The sequence below is a fragment of the Budorcas taxicolor genome, chromosome 8, assembly GCF_023091745.1.
Source record: "Budorcas taxicolor isolate Tak-1 chromosome 8, Takin1.1, whole genome shotgun sequence".
Taxonomy (NCBI): Eukaryota; Metazoa; Chordata; class Mammalia; order Artiodactyla; family Bovidae; genus Budorcas; species Budorcas taxicolor.
The window spans coordinates 52,052,060-52,070,783 of NC_068917.1; the positions used below are offsets into that span (position 1 = coordinate 52,052,060).

Sequence of the window (18,724 nt, forward strand, 5' to 3'; positions counted from 1 at the left end):
TTTATACCATAAACAATCTTACTTGAGAGATAAGTATTCAGCCAACTCCATTAGCACAGTGACCTGATTTGAAGCTTTGTTGGACGTTAATGAATGTTTTTAATCTACATTTGCACAGACAGTTCTTCTCTTCGACAAGCAGCAGTAACCGTCAATAAGCAGAGAGCGAAAGGATAATCGCTATTTCTAAAGCTTCAGGTGTGATCATCAGCTTTCCCTCATGCCACTTTATAAAGAGGGTAAATCTCACCAACGATGCCAAGCCCTCAGATGGCCTGACAAGATTTCACCTGGAATTCCAGGCACAGATTTGTTTTCCTGAGGAAACTCATTCCAGAAGCTAGGGGCCAAGTGAGATGTCCAAGGCCCCACAGCTAAAGAATTAAGAAATGTTTTTTACTTTCTCTAATGCAAACTGCAAACAGTTCTGTGGTCTCCCTCCTGAGAGGCCAGGACACCTCTGGAGAGAAAGAGTAGGCAACCATCAGGGGCTCAACTCTGCCCTCAGCTTGCCTGTTGTTGCTTTTCCCACCTCTTCAGGGTTGTCACAGCCACTCAAGCAACTAGGATATTTGAGGTCATGTAATGCCTGGAGAATCCCAGGGACAAGGGAGCCTGGTAGGCTGCCGTCTCTGGGGTCACACAGAGTTGGACACGACTGAAGCGACTTAGCAGCAGCAGCAATGCTGGGTTGGGGGCTTCCCCGGTGGCTCAGTGGTCAAGAATCCACCTACAATGCAGGGACTGTGGGAGATGCAGGTGGGTTCCTGGATCAGGAAGATCCCTTGGAGGAGGAAATGGCAACCCATTCCAGTATTCCTGCCAGGAAAATCCCACTGAGCCTGGTGGGCTACAGTCCACAGGGTTGCAAAGAGTCGGACATGACTGAAGTGATTTAGCACAAACAGAATGCTGGGTAGATCTCTACGAGTCTCTGATTAAAAGCTATTTCTCCATATTGAATGTGAAGAACCAATTTTTCTCTTATTTCTGGGAATGGCTCATTGGGACCCAGGGTTCTGCATTTCCTGAATACTTTGCCAGGGATCATCAATACTTCTCTGCCCTAGTTCAGTCTTGCACCATTTCAGAGAGATGCAGAGGGATTGTCTTAGCACAGTTCCCAATCATTAACTTCCGTACTTGTCAGAACCCCTGCCTCCTGTTATATGTTAATAACACCTGAGAGGAGCTACAACTTATGATTTAATATATTTGTTCAGTGGTTCTCAAAGTATATTCCCTTATCCTGATCCCAACAACATCAGCTTCAGCTAAGAATTTGTCAGAAATGTAGGTCCTCAGGTCTCACTCTAGAATTACTGAAACAAACTTGGGGATAGGTGGGGCTCGGGGATCAGTGTTTTAAGCACCACCCCCCAGGAAATTCTAAAGCATTCAAAATTTCTAGAATTACCGCTTTAGTCAATAGTCAATTTAGTACTAGATTTCTGAGATGTATGAAATATATAGAAACAAAACTTGATAAAGGAGTAAATTATTTCATTTATTCATTACTTATAGTGTGTTAGATACCATGGGCATAAAGGTGAGATGTAGTTCATCTCTACAAGTTCACCTCTAAACCAAGTTCATCTCACATCTTCGATCTCTACAAGAAGCATATTGTCTCAGACAAATTAACCAATAAGCAATAAAACACAAGGTTTAGAATATACTTAAACGTGGTGCTCTATAATGACATAGAAGAGAGCAATTATACCTGGAAAGGTTAGACAAAGCTTAAAGAAATGTGAAACCTATAACAATGGAGGCTTCATTATATGCCTGGCACTATTAAAACACTTCACTTACTTGTTTTCTTCTTTTTTTCCAATTCTTTTGTGGGGAGGGCAGTCAACCACAAGGTATGTGGGAGCTTAGTTTCCTGACCAGGAATTGAACCTGCACCCCATGCACTGAAACCATGGAGTCTTAACCACTGGACCACCAGGGAAGTCCCCCATGTTTCCTTAGTTAAACTCCCCCAAGTTTTTTCTATCTCCCTCTTTTATACAAAAAGGAATAGAAGCGCCAAAAGGTTAAATGATAAATGCAGCTGTGGATCTTTTGTGCTCTTATCACAGATGATGACTTGAACTTGGTCCCAAGGACAGTACCACGGCCATTGTCTAGAGGCAGTGGCCAATATGCAATGTTTGGGGCATGGTAAAGGTTGGAACTCTTACACTGATAGGGAAAAGTGGAAGCCAGAAGCAAAAATTTTTTTCCCCATAGTCAATGAGAAACCCTTGAGGAATTTATGCATGGACGAACTCTGGTATATAGAAAGTGAAATCTGAAAGCAGATGACATGTGTCTCCATTCTATTTTGTTTCTACTTCTCAAGCCCTTGACTCCTCTGTCTAAACTCTGCATTCTTGCCCCTCAAGGCATGGGTCTTTTTTCTTCTGATAATACTGCAACCTGAATCCAGGGCCTTTCCTAAATCCTAAAGAGCCCTTCAGGTCTATCACTGTTTTCAAATAGGTTTGCAAGGTGTAATATCTTGAGATTAGTTGATTGGGAAGAAGATAAGGAAAGAATGGAGAAAGGACGAGAACATATGACTGCTGCCATGAACTGACAGTGTAATACTACTGAAAGTAGTATTATCCTTGAGTTTTGCTGAATTTTCATCTTCCAATAAGTAGTCTTTTCATGTAGCAAAATAATTAACCTCTTTATATCTTACATGACAGAAATTAAAATCTTGATAAGAGCTAGACAACTAAAGACCAGAAAAATCTTTTCCAATTAAACCATATTCTTTTTAAGATATGTGTTCAGATAAAAATTCTGAAGGCTTCTAATCTCTTCACTCCCTGACCTATCTGCCTACAATGCGGGAGACCCGGGTTCAATCCCTGGGTCGGGAAGATCTCCTGGAGAAGGACATGACAACCCACTCCAGTACTCTTGCCTGGAAAATCCCATGGACAGAGGAGCCTGGTAGGCTACAGCCCATGCAGTCACAAAGAGTTGGGCACAACTGAGTGACTTCACTTCTTCTTCTCTTACTTTAATAATATTAACAAAGAAAGAGAGTAGCCCTGCTGGTCACAGGTTCTGGAGTCAGAAGCACGATTCAAATCAGCATTTGAATGCTGATTTCATTATGTATTAGCAATATCATCTTCAGGAAATTACCCGTTTATTTCTGCAATTCTATCATCATTTGTAAAAGTGGCTAGCAATAGTACATAGGGTTGCATTGTGTACTAAATTTTTTTAAAATCAATATTAAAAATTATCACCATAAAAGTTAGCTTGTGTTGTTATATTATTAGCTAAAAAGAAACAACACAATTTGTGATTCAACTTAAATCCTTTAAAATTCAGTTTTTTAGGTACTGATTAATGTTAATTCACTGCTTGTTATTGCAATGACTTGGCAATGTATTGTTACTAAAGTCCTGTATTAAAATTTTTTTTTTAGTTTCCTTTTGTCACTTAAGAAAAATGTTTTATATAAATAAAGGATTTCTCCACTTTTTAAACCTATGACCACTCACTTCATATGCAGTCTGGTCATTCAATAAATATAGATACTATTTAAATTGAAAAACAAGCAAGGAAAATAATATGAAAAGAAACTCCACACCCAGAAGAACAGGCTCATCATTATTAACGTGACTATTGAGTACCCTTTATGTACCAAGAATATTTCCCCAGATGCCCTGGAAACCATATTTTCATGACATGACTGTTTGAAGATGGAATAGGGGTTAGGCACTCAGAATGGTGAGAAACAAAGAAACCTGGCATAAAATGCAAATAGTGTTACAAAACTCACCTTATCTCCTTCTTCCACCTCACAGAGTTTCTCCTCAGTTGCGGGATTAAAGACTGGAAATTTCTTACCACTCACTGAACTATGCCATTCATTGTTTATGAAGATCTGTAGACAGAGGGAAGGTAAGTAAAAAGGCACTTAAATATCCAGCCAATTTTAGAAACTTTTTATAAACTTAAACTAAAGCACTAAGTGAACCCAATGTTACAACCTCACCTCCCTCAGCTACTTGCCTTCTCCAGGAATTTTTTTGACTGTTTAAAACATTTTACACACAAACACACACACGCGTGCATATATAACACACTAAAATAAAGTAATACTTTACAATTTCACTAAGATATGAGGTCATTTAAAGAACAGAAAATACAGACTGGAGAAAACAATTTAGAGAAAGATGCTGTTATCTTAAATAACCATGAATTTGAGGCAAGAGTGAAGGCTTAATTGGGCTTGATCTTTATGAATCATTGTCTATTTTCCACTTCAGATTCTGAACATGCTTATCTTGGGCTACTGGTGATTTGGTATGGTAAGTGACTATTTTCTGATCCTTTAGCTTACTGTCTTAAAAGTAGCCTGAGGGAGGATTTTAAAAGAAGATTGCTTAGGAAAAAAATCAGTTAGTGACATTTCTTCATTGACTTTTTAAAGACATAAGGGTTTCATTCTTCTTTTTAAAATGTTGTCTAGTAAATTATTTGTCCTCAGATGAAATCAGGTACTAGATTTCTTAGTTCTATCTATGAAAAAGAGACTTGCATCTAAAGAAACAGGTGGTCCAGAAAATAATTGAATTTTGTTCTGTGTACACAAAGAGTAAAAATATTAAGAAGTGTTAGTATGTCATTTAAAAAGTCTGTTTCAGTTTTTGCAATGCTGAATTTGCATTTCTTTATGGAAACTATAATACCTTTGATATCTCATTCATCTTTTCACATAATAAAAATATCTTATGTAGCCAAATTAAGAAGGACTATTTTTGTGGTGAATAAAGTGATATTTTGTTTCTGACAAAAGCTAGAATTTCTTCTTTCTCCTCTCATTCCATTATTTCTTGTTTATTCTCTTTTTCTCTTATTCATTTTTGAAATACAAAAAAATCATAAGTACAGTGTTGAATATTATGTATTGTGACTTCCTGTTAGATTATTTTTACAACATAAACTAGTTTATTTAATGTTAAACCACAGGTAATTGACCCATGAAATTTTAAATGAAAGGTGACATACACAGTGGATCTGTAATATATATCTTAACTCAGACACCTCCACTTTACTTGATATTTAAAGATAAGTTATTAATTGTGCAACTCTGAGGGAGAATGTATTGAAACACTGCCCCTCAAGGTTTAAATTGGTTGTTATGTTAAATACAAATTACTGAACTATTAAAGATTCCCCTGTGACAACTCTCAAGATTGTACATTGTTGATTTAATTATTTATATTGTGTATATTTGAAATAACAGTAGTCTTTTAAATTAACCTATGAGTTTGCACTGACTTAGCTGTTCTGTGCAGTGTCCAAATTTAGCTTAACATTCTGTCAAATTAATAAGATATATATTACTATATATCACAAAATGCTTACACATAATTAATTCTATATTCTGTGATTTACAAGATTGTTACTCAAAAAAATTAAAAAATTATTACAAAAGCATTTCCTGTTCTCCTACACGTCTACTATAAAGCTTGTCACTTTTAAAAAAACTCATATTTAAAGTCTGCCTTCCCTCCTAAGCTGTAAGTTAAGATAAGGTCAAGGACAGTGTGTGTCTGTTTCTCTGATTTATCCTCAGAACAAAAAAATCCCAGTCAAAGTGTTCAGCACAATCCCAGCCCTCAAGTGATCTTAACCTCAGTGTAGAACTCTTAACTAAATAACTTAAAATTGAATCAAAGAACCGAGAATCCAGTAGTTACATATGGGTAGAATCTATAATATTCTGCACATGTGTCCACTTTGATATTTTGACTTGCTAAAAAAACAAGAGGAAGGATATGTCTCCTTATTTGCCTATTCATGCCAATGTAACCTATGTATTTGGAGGAGTTCCAAAGAATTGTAGCACTAGCCTGGAACTGACAGGAAAAAGATGTGGTCATGAGTAAATTAAAGGGGAAGCAAAGCAGTTCAGATAAAGAGACTGGATGTCCAAAGACACGAATATGGAAGTTTGAGAAAGATAGAAGTATCGAGAAAATCCTTATTTCTCTGATAGGGTAATATAATACAGACGAAGACCATAAAATTCCTATTAGCCTCTATGAAAAAAATATAAACTTCTTAGTTGAACTTAAAGAAAAATAAATTTATATTACAACTACTGACTTGCTCAACATCTTTTGGAGTGAATCAGCATTGTAGCTATTATTTTTTTTAATTTATAATATTTTATTTAATGATAAAATTCATTTTTAAAAGATGGCTGAGGGAGAAATAAAAAACTGTTATATCATTATTGTACACATAAGATTTAAATATTCAATGAAATTTATCTTTGTATACTAAGAAAGGTTAGAGGAAATTTATGATGAACAAGAAAATACCATCAACTTATAGTCACAGCTTAATTGTGCATAGAAGCCTGGCTCTGATTGCTTACCCACTTTATACCCTAGATGAAGTTTAAATGATTTTAGCCTACTTGTGAAAATCAAATCTACTTTCAAAGGATAAAGATTTATTATCTTTTGATAACAAAGATATTAAAAATAATTTGTTCTAAGTTCTAAAGGCAAATTTGAAGTGAAATTCTTCCTTTTTGGGCCTAACAACAAATCTTAATCTTGTACAAATAGTTGAAACAAGTCTAGATACCTAAAACTGACTGCTTTGAAAGAAACGAATACTAGGCTGAATGTGTAAATTTTGGTATGTTTGATAAAGAGTCCTTCACTGTATATTATCCTTTTTTTCCTGAAGTTACTGTAGACTTTATAGTTCATATTCTTCAAGTTTACAGTGTTTTCTTTCCTATGTCTTTAGTCCTATTTTTCCCCCAAGAGATCACTGGGAAGCACCTTAATCAAAGTGTCCCAAGTTCAGCTCATTGTCATTTCTAGCTTTACACTGCTCTCACTTCAAACTAAGATTCTAAAACTTGTTCTTGCATTCTCTCTCTCTCTCTCTCTCACACACACACACACACACACACACACATGCACACACCTTCCCTCTTCTGTTAAAGACACACAGAACCCCTACTCATCCTTTTTTAACACTGTGTTCTCTGCTACCTGAAGAAGGGAAAGTCTACCCTCTCCAGTATTCTGGCCTGGAGAATTCCATGGACTGGATAGTCCGTGGGGTCACAAAGAGTCGGACACGACTGAACGACTTTCACTCACTCGCTAACTCTGCTGCTGCTGCTTAAAAAAAGACACAAAAAACCTTTCCCTGTTCTCCCTGCCCCCTATCTCTGCCTAATTGATTTTTCATCTTATTATAATCTTCCTAGAAAAAGCAGTTCAAATTGTGTCACCTTCTCAGAATATGTATGTTGTTCTCCCTTCTCAAACTCCTCAGCATGGTGTTTGAGGTGTCTCACCACTTGGCCCCAAGATCATTTTCCAACCTTTTATCCCACTCTTTCCCCTTTGTTTCAGCCTCATTCTACTCTGTTTCTCAGACTGGAGTTTCATTATTTTCTTCTCCTCATACTTCAAGCTCTTTTAAAACGTCATTTCCTCCTGAGGATTTCACTAGTTGGTCCAGTTGGATTTAACCTCTTTTTTTCCCTCTTTCCTAACATAGCATTTGAATCTCCTACTAATAAATTACTTATTATGTTTTGTTTTGAGTTAAAGCTAGCTATCTACACATCAGCTCATCATCTAACAAACAAAAACTAAAGACATCATATTATTTGTCCTAGATTCTTTAGCCAGCCTTGCAAATTTCTAATTCTGCATTTTCTCTGCTCTAAAGATAGTATGACCTCCTCCAATTTTATATCTCTAAACTAAGAGAGCACAAAGTCTCCCGCTGTCAGAAATATGCCCAGAATCCTACCCTTCCACAGTGCAATTTCACCAAAACTCTAATAAAAAGAAGGTACAGAATGTATTATATTTTGTTAAGCCTATGGTGAAGCTTTTCATCTCCCACCTAAGTCCTCTTACACTGATAATTTGTGGTTTCAGCTTTTCAATAATATGCTCTCATATATTACAACTTACTTTTTAAAAAAATTTATTTATTTTAATTGGAGGCTAACTACTTTACAATATTGTACTGGTTTTTGCCATACATTGACATGAATCAGCCATGAGTGTACATGTGTTCCCCATCCTGAACCCCCCTCTCATCTCCCTCCCCATCACATCCCTCAGGGTCATCCCAGTGTATTACAAATTATTTTAATCCCTTCATACATTCTCTTTGGTGAAAGAACCATTATAATATGTATGTACCATCTATTTTCATTATCAGACTCTTGTATTTAAACTGTACATAAAACTCCCTTTTCAGATTAGAGTCAGTGAATATTTTGTAAATGAACATTAAAGTAAGAACAGAAGTTTATCCTCCTCCAGGCTACTAAAGAGATCAGTTGCAGATGATCTCAAATTACCAGCAATTACTCTGCATTATTCAGTTTCTATCTTTAATATAGGGGAACACAGTGAACTTAATTTTTGTTCGAATTTGTGCTTATACTCATATGACACAAAATCGTCGTTTTTGTTTTATCAGAAAAGTGTTAGTCAAATAATGAGTAGACGCCTGAGAAATACTGTTAGTAATAGGGAGACATGGAAGATTAGTGAGCTATGGCCCTGCTTCCAAGTGGCTGTGATCTAAAAGGAGAGTATATTTATATCATGATCAGTCAGTAAAGAATTGAAGATTGTAGAGTGCAATGACCAAAGCAATGCTTTAATTAGTAAGTTGCACAGAGAAACTCATAGAAGAAAGGAGCATGGCCTGGAAGAATGCAACCTTGAAAATTTGGACTGAATTGGTAGAAAGAAGGAAAACAAAGAGCAGAGAGAGGGAACCCCCTTGGGATATTTGAAACACAGTCAAGAGATCAGCCCCAAGCAGAGAATTCCAGTGGAAACAAATCTTAGATAAATTCCAACAGTGAAAATTAAACCAGTTAGTGATGGATCTTGACACCCAAGTTACTCTGTCCTGGATGTTATAAGACAGTGACGGGATCAAATGGATGTTTTAGAAATACTGATACCAAAAATGGATTTGAGATAGAGCAAACAGAGTCAGGCTTCTCTGGTGGCTCAATAGTAAAGAATCTGCCTGCCAGTGCGGGAGACACAGGTTCGATCCCTGCCTGGTCTGGGAGGATCCCCTGGAGAAGGAAATGACAACCCACTCCAGTATTCTTCTCTGGGAAATCACATGGACAGAGAGGCCTCATGGACTACAGTCCATAGGGTCACAAAGGTTTCCGACAAGATAGACTTAGTAACTAAACAACAACAACAACAACAGACAGAGTCCAGGGGATTAGCCTAGGGACCCTTTTAACATTCCAGGCATGAGGTCTTAAGCCTTTAAAGAAGAGTGATGTATCAACATAGTCTCTAAATTATCAATGATATACATTCTCCCCCAAACAGCAGCCTTTCAGTATGAGAACGAAATCTGGCGCAGATAATGAGATGAAAGAATCTGGTATTGTAGCATCCTTTTCTTCCCCTTAGCTGTGGAGAATTTATTGGTAGGGCTATCTGGATCATCTTGTTCTCTGTTTTAATTTTATCCAGTTTATATATGCCTTGCAGCCACCTGTGTAGCTGAATGGTTTTGAATAATCATCCTTCCTATAGTTATATAAAATGGAGATGTATAGGTTGATAAATGTTTATTAAAATGATTATGAAACCATTTTAGGTCTGTTGAAATGATCTATCCTGATTACAACTTCATTTTCCATGTGCTGTTTGCCTTTAGCAAGTTTGAAGGGAAAGGGATCATGCTATAAAAGTAAAAAACAATTACTGGATCCTATTTAACCACTATGTTAACTATATTCTAATTATGAAGTTTGGACTCAGGATACTTTTAAATAATATATATGTGCAGTAGACTCCAAGTTCACAATACTGATGGGAAATTATAGATGCCTATGCATACTCTTAAACTTCAAGTGCTTCTTATTTGGGAAAACAATCGATGGAAATGTTGAGGCAACTTAATAATTGATTTTTACTCTTTAAATTTTAGATATGTCAGATTGTAAGAGATACATTATATAAACTTTGATTTTAAAAAAGAAAATGGCTGTTTCCTAAATGTAATTTAGTGACCAAGAATAAGTCATAATTTTGAATGAAAGAAAGCCTTTCCTGAGGAAAAGTTCTTATATCTTAGTGTGTTTGGTATAAAGCTACAATTCTAAATAAATAGGCACTTTTCTCAAAAGATGACTGGTTTAGATGAAGTTAGATTTGTCTAATAGGCAAATAAAACCTATTAGCCTTATCTGCTGAGATTTTGAAACCCATTGGCTTAAAAGAGAAGCCCTGACTCCCTCCAAAAGTCTCTTGGGGTGCCCCAAATTCACCTGATCTATGCAGAACTGTACCCGGGCCAGCAGCTCTGGATGCCGTAAGAGAAGCCAGCGCTGTCTTGGTGGCAGAGAGATTTTAACAGATCACATTTTCAACACACAAAGAATCTCTTTTAAGTCATGCCAAGAGTGAGGAAGTTTGAAGGGATTCTCTATTTTATGTCACCTGTGTGAAATTCCAAACCTGACATCCCAAGCCTCGGCTATGTGGAATAATGGGTACAGCTGAAAACATATAGGAACTGATGCACGTTGTAAATGTGTTAACTTTTCCCCAGCATTAGGAAACTAAAATGTACCAAAGCCCCGGAGGGTGGGAAGTACGGCAGGGAGAAAGAACCAAGATGCGAGCTAATAAGAGAGGGAGACTAAGCAAAAGTCAGGTGGGGGTGTTAAACATTTAAAAGAATCAAAGCTAGATCTTCTGGCAATTATTTTTAACCCAAACCCTGAGGCAGCAAAGCAAAATGTTGAGACTCAAAGTTAAAAAAAAAAATCCAAAAGGAAATTAAGGAGGAAATAACAGATGGGAGGAAAATGCTTAACTGCAGTCAAAAGAATGAAAATAAAATGAGAGGGTGGCCAAAACAAAAGTAGGAGAGAGAAAGTTTTTCTTTTTCATTTCTGTTTTATATTACAGTCTGAGTTTAGTAACATGAGTGTATACTCTTTTCTTACTTGTCTTTGGAAGAGCCTTTTCATCCTTTTCAACTCAATCAGGGAAAAAGAAAAGATGCTGAAGCTTTTCTGTTTTGAGCCACATCATCATTTTGTCCCATAGCTGGCAAAAATACTCATCAATAATTTCCATACATTATGTATACCCTATATCAGAGGTAAGCTGCAGAAGCACTGGAAAGTTCTGTAAATATTTAATACTTAACAATACTAAGACCCAGTAATATAATTGCTTGCATATATACCTTCCTTCTAAAGAAAGTGGCAAATGTAGAGCATAATTCAGCTGTTTGATATTTACATTTCTTTGACTTCTGAAAATGTATTCGGAGAGAAGAGGAAATGGTCAGTTAATGGAATCAGGGTGAGGGAGAGAGTTGTTCAGACAAAATTTTAAGAAGTGCGATGTTTATGCAAATGCCCAGTCAAGAAATTCACATTAATAATTCCAACATTACAATAAAGGTATCAAGTATAGATATTATAATATCAGAAAGTCAAATATTAGCAACATTTTACACACCTTGCAAGCAATGCTGGTATTTGTGGGAACTTTTGACAGACAGACTCACACACACTTACACACTCGCACACATATATACTCAAAATGTATCACTATGATGAAATCCAATTTACACAAAAATTTACTTTCCTGATTTGTTTATTAGCAGTGGCTCTTAATTAAATGTTTAATAATGAAGCAATTATTGCCCATATTTTGTGGAACAGGGCTCAGTATGGCCACTTCAATCTAATAAACATATAACGCATTTGGCCACAATTATAATAGCATCATGAATACCCAAACCACCACTGCTCTATGCTAGATAATTGCCACTTTAAGACAAGTGCATGGCCATTTTATCAATGCCAGTATTCCCAGGAGTGTTCTTTTATGCTGATCTGTGTTTTATCATCCCATAGATTACCCAGACCATTTTAGAGATACTAACTTTGGACTTCCCTGGTGGCTCAGACGGTAAAGCATCTGTCTACAATGTAGGAGACCCGGGTTCGATCCTTGGCTTGGGAAGATCCCCTGGAGAAGGAAACAGCAATCCACTCCAGTACTATTGCCTGGAAAATCCCACGGACAGAGGAGCCTGGTAGGCTACAGTCCGTGGGGTCACAAAGAGTCGGACATGACTGAGCAACTTCACTTTCACTTTCACTTTTCAATCTAACTTTGGGTTGCTCTTCAAATGAGTTGTTTCTCATACTCTTAAAGAGTTTTTCTCACCCCACCCCCTTATTCTGGCAAGTAGTGACAAATATGTGAAGTTCAGTTTAAGGAAACCCTGTGAACACTTGTTCTGAGAGCCCTTATGAAATGGGAATAACACCCTCTTTTAGGGGATGTGCTATTTACCTTAGGATTTTGTTGATAAGATTTTCTTAAAGCTAGGCAGGTATCTGAGAACAAAACAGTTTGCCAAGACACACTCTTCAGAGATGAGTTAAATATTACATTCTTAAAGAAGGTTTATATCCCAGGAAAAAAATCAAAGTTGGTTCCATCACTGGCTTGTGGCCATGGTCTAGTTCTTGCAGGACTTGGCACTTTCTGAAGGAGAAAATAAATACTTCTGACCTGGCTAGGTGTGAGTGGACTTTCCTATTTCTCCCAGAAAGTGTGACAGCCACTTTCTGGGAGAAACAGGACATCAGGTCCCTAATTCAATGGTGACCACTGTGTAGGTAAAGTTATAAGGCTGACTCAACGCTTTTAGACAATTGCTGCTGGTCAACAGACCATGCTTTAAGTAGCATCAACAAATCCTAGAAGTCTATTAGAAATCCAGAATACCAGATCTCACCTCAGACCTATAGCATTGGAATTTGCATTTCAACATGATCTGTAAGTGTCACTTACATAATTAAATTTGAGATTATACTGCTCTGAAGTATCTTCTTTCTACTAGTCCACCTGTTTAGGGATCTGATGTCCAAATCATCTCTCTTCTCTTATCATCCAAATTTCCATTCTCTCAGTCAGAGTAAAGAATGAATGATACAAGTTAAGTAACAGGTGCAAAAGCACTTGTTAGAGACAATCTAATGAGATTCAAATATTAAATACTGCTATTTTCAGTGTTGAGGGAAAAAAATGAACTCTCGTGGAAAAGAATCCGATCTGAAATGAGAAGATTCAGCTCATTCTGTCTTTGCCTCTTAAAAGCTGTGTGACCTTGAACAAGTCACTTAAGCTATCTTAGCTCAGGTTCCTCAGCTTTAAAATGAGACATCTTCCCTATCTCCTTCCTGGCAGCTCATTATGAACTTCAAATGAGACCAAAAGATGAATGTAGTTTTGAACTGTGACATGCAGTGCAAGCATTTGATTTGCTTACATTGGCAACTGAAAATTTTTAGAATTCTAGGAATCATCTTGGGAAGGAGAGGGTTAAAAAGAGCCTGGACCAAGGAGCTAATAACTAAGTGCCAGGCACTTTCCACAAATTACCCTAATTCTCACAGCCACTTTCCAAGGTAGTCATTATTATTCCTAATTTACAGACAAGGGAACTGAAACTCAAGGAGCTTAGAAGCTTGGCCAAGGTCATATCATTAAATAAGTAGAAGAGCTGGAAATCGAAGCCGGACTTATCTTGTTAAGCTGCCTCACCTTGCAGCCATCCCGCTATTTGTTCAACTGCTTCCGAGCCAAGACCAAACAAAATATTGCATCAGTCAGAGGGAAGCTAAACGATCTCCCAAATGAAAGCAGTGCCACGGCACAGTCATCTTTGTCTTGAACCTAAGTCCTGTTCTGTTTTAAGCACCCCTCAGTGGTTTGCTCAAATGAAACCCATCAGGCCGTTTGGCAGCAGCCTCATCTCCAGTCTTATCCATGCTCTCTCTTTCTCACTTCATTCCGACCATGGTCAGCTTTGGATAGTTCCTTGAATATACCATGCCCTTGTCCACAGACGTCCCTGCAGGTGTTCCTACTCTGGGTCTTTGGTTCCTCAATTCCATGGCCACCTTATGTCTGCCTCCCTCAGACTTCCCTTAACTGTCCCCTTCCTTCCTAAAGAGGCTGTCCCTGATACCTCATCCAAAGAAAGCTCTTCTTCTCATATTGTCTCAGCTTTCAGTTTTCCTCTTTTTAGTTTTCTTCCCACCCGCTCCAGGAATACAAGCTCCATGAGGCAAGAATCATTCTTGCTTTCTGATATCATAAGACCTAGCAGAGAACAACTCGATGATTTGGTAAATAAAGGGATATAAAATGAGAGAGAGGAGGGGAAAAAAGGAGAAATGAGTGAAAAGAATGGGGTATTTGGAAATGCATGTGGCCTGAACTTGTTTGTTTTAAGAATTTAAAGGGAGATAGTCATGAACACACACACACACACACACACACACACACACACACACACACACACTTTAAATTGTGCCTAGCACATAGTATTCAATGATTCATAAACATTCTTTATCAAAAACATATCTTTAACCTACATGGGTTAAGTAATAATACCAGAAAACTGGGGAAATACATCCTCCTCCAAGCAAAATTTATTATTTCCTAGGAGTTGAAGAAATGCAGTTCTCACAGGAATAGCACACCTGTGTCATAGTCTTCTGCATCACGGCCTCTCCCAGCTCAAACCCCACCTTTTCAATCAAATTGGAAAGTCTGTTTGTTTCAAACCTTTCTTATTGTTCTCCTCTTTTTCTAAATTGGTGGCAAACTTCCTCCTGTTGGCCTGGAAACAGCTGAGCAACAGCTGGAAAGGCTCATAGGCATGTCCCCTCTAGTAATCAGGAATGAACAAATGAAAGTCAGAATAAAGATAGACTGGGATGCCAGCAACTCCATGTCCCAAAGTAGTGATACTGGTCTTAGACGAGTCACTTGGGGTGAGGGCTGAAGCTGCCAGCATTCCAAGTCTAGGTTTGTCATTTACTAGCTGTGTAACTTAAGGAAAGTTACTTAGCCACTCTATTCTTCAGTCTTCTCAACTACAAAGCAGGAATAGTAACATCCTCATAGGGTTATTGTAAAGAGTGAATAAAATCATCATAAATAACTAAAACAGTCATTGGCACAGAGTAAACACAATGAAACTTAACTATGATATTTCCTGTCTGTGTGAGTGTCTGTGTGGGTATGTGAAATGTTATTAGCCAATGAAGATCTTTTCTAGCATGAATAAGTCATTCATTATTGAATGAGTTGCATGTAAGAGTCAACTAAATATTTGGGGGTTTGATTCCTGTCTGAGAAAGCTTTCTTCCTGAATTTTCTATCTGTCTTTTAGGTAGAAAATAGTGCTGTAAAGGGAGAATGGAAAACAAAGATACCAAATCCTGTAAGAGAAAGTTCTTGATCCCTGAAATCCAGGATAAACCCTTGGAACTTGGCTCCAATGAAATCCTTGTCAGGTGGGGCATGACTGTGCAAGAAAGAGTGACAGAAAAGCTAGGGGATGACAATGAAATGAGAAGAACACTTGTGGGAAATAGATCTAGGAAAGGCTGAGTAAAAGAAGGTCCTGGAAAATTGGATGGAATTCAGAAAAATAAATCGGACTAAGATGGCTAATGTTAATCGATCACTTCCCATGTGTCAGGTACTATTTCAAGGGCTTCATATGCATTAAATGCATGTGATGGTTTCTTCAACCTTAAGAATTCCCATTTTACATGTAAGGAAACCAAGGCAGAGAGAGGTAATGTAGTTTTCTCAAAGATCACACAATTTCCCAAGAAACTCATCCTTTAAAAGGATGAGCAGAGAGCTGGCAGAGATTTTGTTTAGAATTTGTTTAGAATTGGAAAGGGGCGAGGGGATATGAGGATAGAGACAGACTCTGAGTTTGAGTGCATTTATACTAATGTTACTGAGATTTTAAATTCCAAAAACTTTGGTATCATTTTATGCAGTATTTCTTAAACTCTAATCTCTGTTTTATGTACCTTAAAAAAGAAAGTAGACTGTAAAGTCATAAAAGTTATGCATCAATGGGATCTTTTGTTTGGACTAGAAGCAGTCTCAAGCTTGAGAGCATGTATAGTTCTTCTACGGTAGTTGCAATAGTTTTCTGTTACTCAGTCTTGCTTGTTTCTTTCCTCCACCTTGCCCCAACAACCAACATATTCTAATGATAATAAACATGAACGCTAAAATAGTGCAAGGAAAATAACGTAGTTTAGGGGCTTGCTATAGAAGGTAATTTCTCAGACACTATAAAGTCCCTTGCTTATTTTGTTTGCAACCAGGAAAGCTAGCTAATAACCATCTTTTTCCAACTCCTCTTGCAAGTGCAAATCCAATACAGGTCTTCAGTTAGGCACAGTAAAAAGAAATGCAAAGGCATTTGAAAAAGCTCACCCATTTAGATTTAATTACATACATAACTGGTGTCCTCCCAAGTGTGAAAATGCTGTAACCAATAAATCAGACAATAAAATGCTATCTGAGCAGAACAGATTTATAGAGAAGATGTGTGAGCAATCAAAATTCACTGACTTGCTTGCACTGGGTATTTTTACCCAGAAAAGTTCTTATATGCAAGAGCAAATTCCTGCTTGGAATCTTGCCTCCTTTTGAGCACGTAGGTCAGTTAGTTTCCCTAGAGGGTGTTCTTGTGTAATGACTTTTAAATGAACAGGCGATATTAATCTTAAAATCATCTCATATGTTAAAGAATCACTAGATCTGTGTTTGTATATATATTTTGAGGACTGTCTCATTTGCCCACTACTGTTTCTCACATGTTTAATTAATAAGTACTTAATGAAGCTTAGTTCAGTAGAAAGAATATTTCATGTTAGAGTTCGCCAGAAATTACAGACAAGGAAGACTTCAAACTTTTGCAAACCAAATTTTTAAAAGATGTGACATTCAGACTACCAGAAAATGTGACATTCAGACTATCAAAATATCTTCCCAGTATCATGGGGGAAAACAAAACAAAACTGTGTTATAATAATAAGGGGATAGATAATTCAATCATTGCCAGTGGTTTTGATCTTTATAAAACGAACGCATTTTTAAATGTATTTACTTTGGATTGAAATATCTTGCAAATGACAAACAGTAAGAAAGTTGGGAAAACTGGAGTCTTGTTATCTGTTAGGCGTGCTTTTGCCAAGTGCAAAATGTTTGGAGGGTATAGTCTCATAGCATTTTTCATGTTCCCATTTGGAATAAAATCAAATGGACGAAAAAATATTTTCCCTTTTAATAAAACCTTGTAAAAATAATACTTTAATACACTTTATAACTGTTGGTCAATCATGTTAAAGGCACAATCTGATCTCTGCAGACACTTTTCTAAGGAAAAGAGCCAGTCAGCTGAACAACTTCCTCATTTGTTGTGCTTATGAAAATGAAAATTTAACAGACTAGAATTTCAAAACCATCCGTGGTTACAAGTAAGGAAACAATAATAGCAGGACTTTATCATAAACTTACAGTGCTCTTGGAATTTCCTTGGTTAAGTCAGACAGCAAAGTGGCTCTCCCTGAGTGGGAATAGTTCCTTTCTTACTTTCCTTTCCGCATCACACCATAAATCTCATTTCTTAAATGATCTTGGTTAGATTGGTTTTGTTTATTTGTTTCTCTGAAAGTTCTAGGCTCTGACTAGAAAGCAGGAATGTAACAGTGCGAAACAGGCAAAGTTCAGAGATACTCTTGATTGACTCAAATAGGATCCATTTCCTCCTTCTCCCTAACTGTGGATTTTTAAGTCTGGGTCTGGCTCCTGCTCTCTTTTCTCTAAATATTTATCAGCTAACAATTACATGCCGGCTCCAATGGCAACAAATTTGGCTGAGGAAGTAAATAAGAAGGCTTTCTTTTCCCAAATATGCTAAATAATGCAAGGACCATGTAGTTTTTTGTAACTGGAGTTTTCCTTCATCCAATTATCAGATTCAGGTCTTTCAATTTTAACACTCATTTGACATATATAAAAATCATGTTACTTCAGTATGCTCTGTTTTACTTCACTATACTCTGTTTCTCTCTCTCTCTCTATTTTCTTTAAAAAAAAAAAAAAAACAATTTTCCATTTGTTTGCCTGTTTTTAGTAAGTTTCTCTAGTAAGTATTTGCCTCTCTTATACATGCTGGGTGCTCTGCCTAAAGTTAATAGAACTGCTTAGTAAAGTCCACTGAATCCTGGCACAAGAACCTATTACAGTGAAGAGCATTCCTTTTACTTAGAAATATTTTAAGAAATAAATTTCTGAAAAGTTGCCTGATACCATTTAGAATTCATTATGTGATCAAGACACTAAACCCAGACCTGCATTTTGCAAGCCTTTTATTTTTATATTTGCAAAGGGCTCTCTACACCAGTTTACTTAAATTGACCTTTTGTGCTTTAAATAAATGTAGTTTTTATAAAGCTGAGGCAAAGCAGCAAGCAGAAGTTGTACTAACCTTAGTATATTTAAACTGCAAATTGGTGAGTGGGGCAGGTACGTCTGGCATGGCTGAGGACGACATTGTTGGTTCTGCTCCTGAACACAGGTGACAGGCTCAGCGATTTGGTTCTGATAGAGCACTTGGCTTTATTTGTTCCTTTTTATCTGCTTGGGCTAAGGTTTATTTGCATACTGGGATATGATTGGATGAACAAACTCGGAGCAAAAAGAAAACGACACTACTTATTTGTAACACCTAGAGCAGGAAGCCCTTGACTTTAAACTTAAATCCTTAAGAAACCAGTGCTCCAGTATTGAAGCTGCGT

The 18,724-nt window shown here is 37.1% G+C and overlaps 1 protein-coding gene across 1 annotated transcript in view; it reads right to left on the reverse strand.

Annotated features, from left to right (window-relative positions):
* Positions 1-18,522, reverse strand: part of ALDH1A1 (aldehyde dehydrogenase 1 family member A1) — a 55,071-nt gene extending 36,549 nt beyond the window's left edge. Inside the window, exons 1-2 of the mRNA XM_052644627.1 lie at positions 18,415-18,522; positions 3,797-3,901 (exon numbers count right to left, since the gene is read on the reverse strand). Coding sequence (XP_052500587.1) covers positions 3,797-3,901; positions 18,415-18,480 — 171 coding nt within the window. The 5' untranslated portion in view covers positions 18,481-18,522. The remainder of the gene's footprint in view (positions 1-3,796; positions 3,902-18,414) is intronic.
* Between the last annotated feature and the right edge of the window lie 202 nt (positions 18,523-18,724).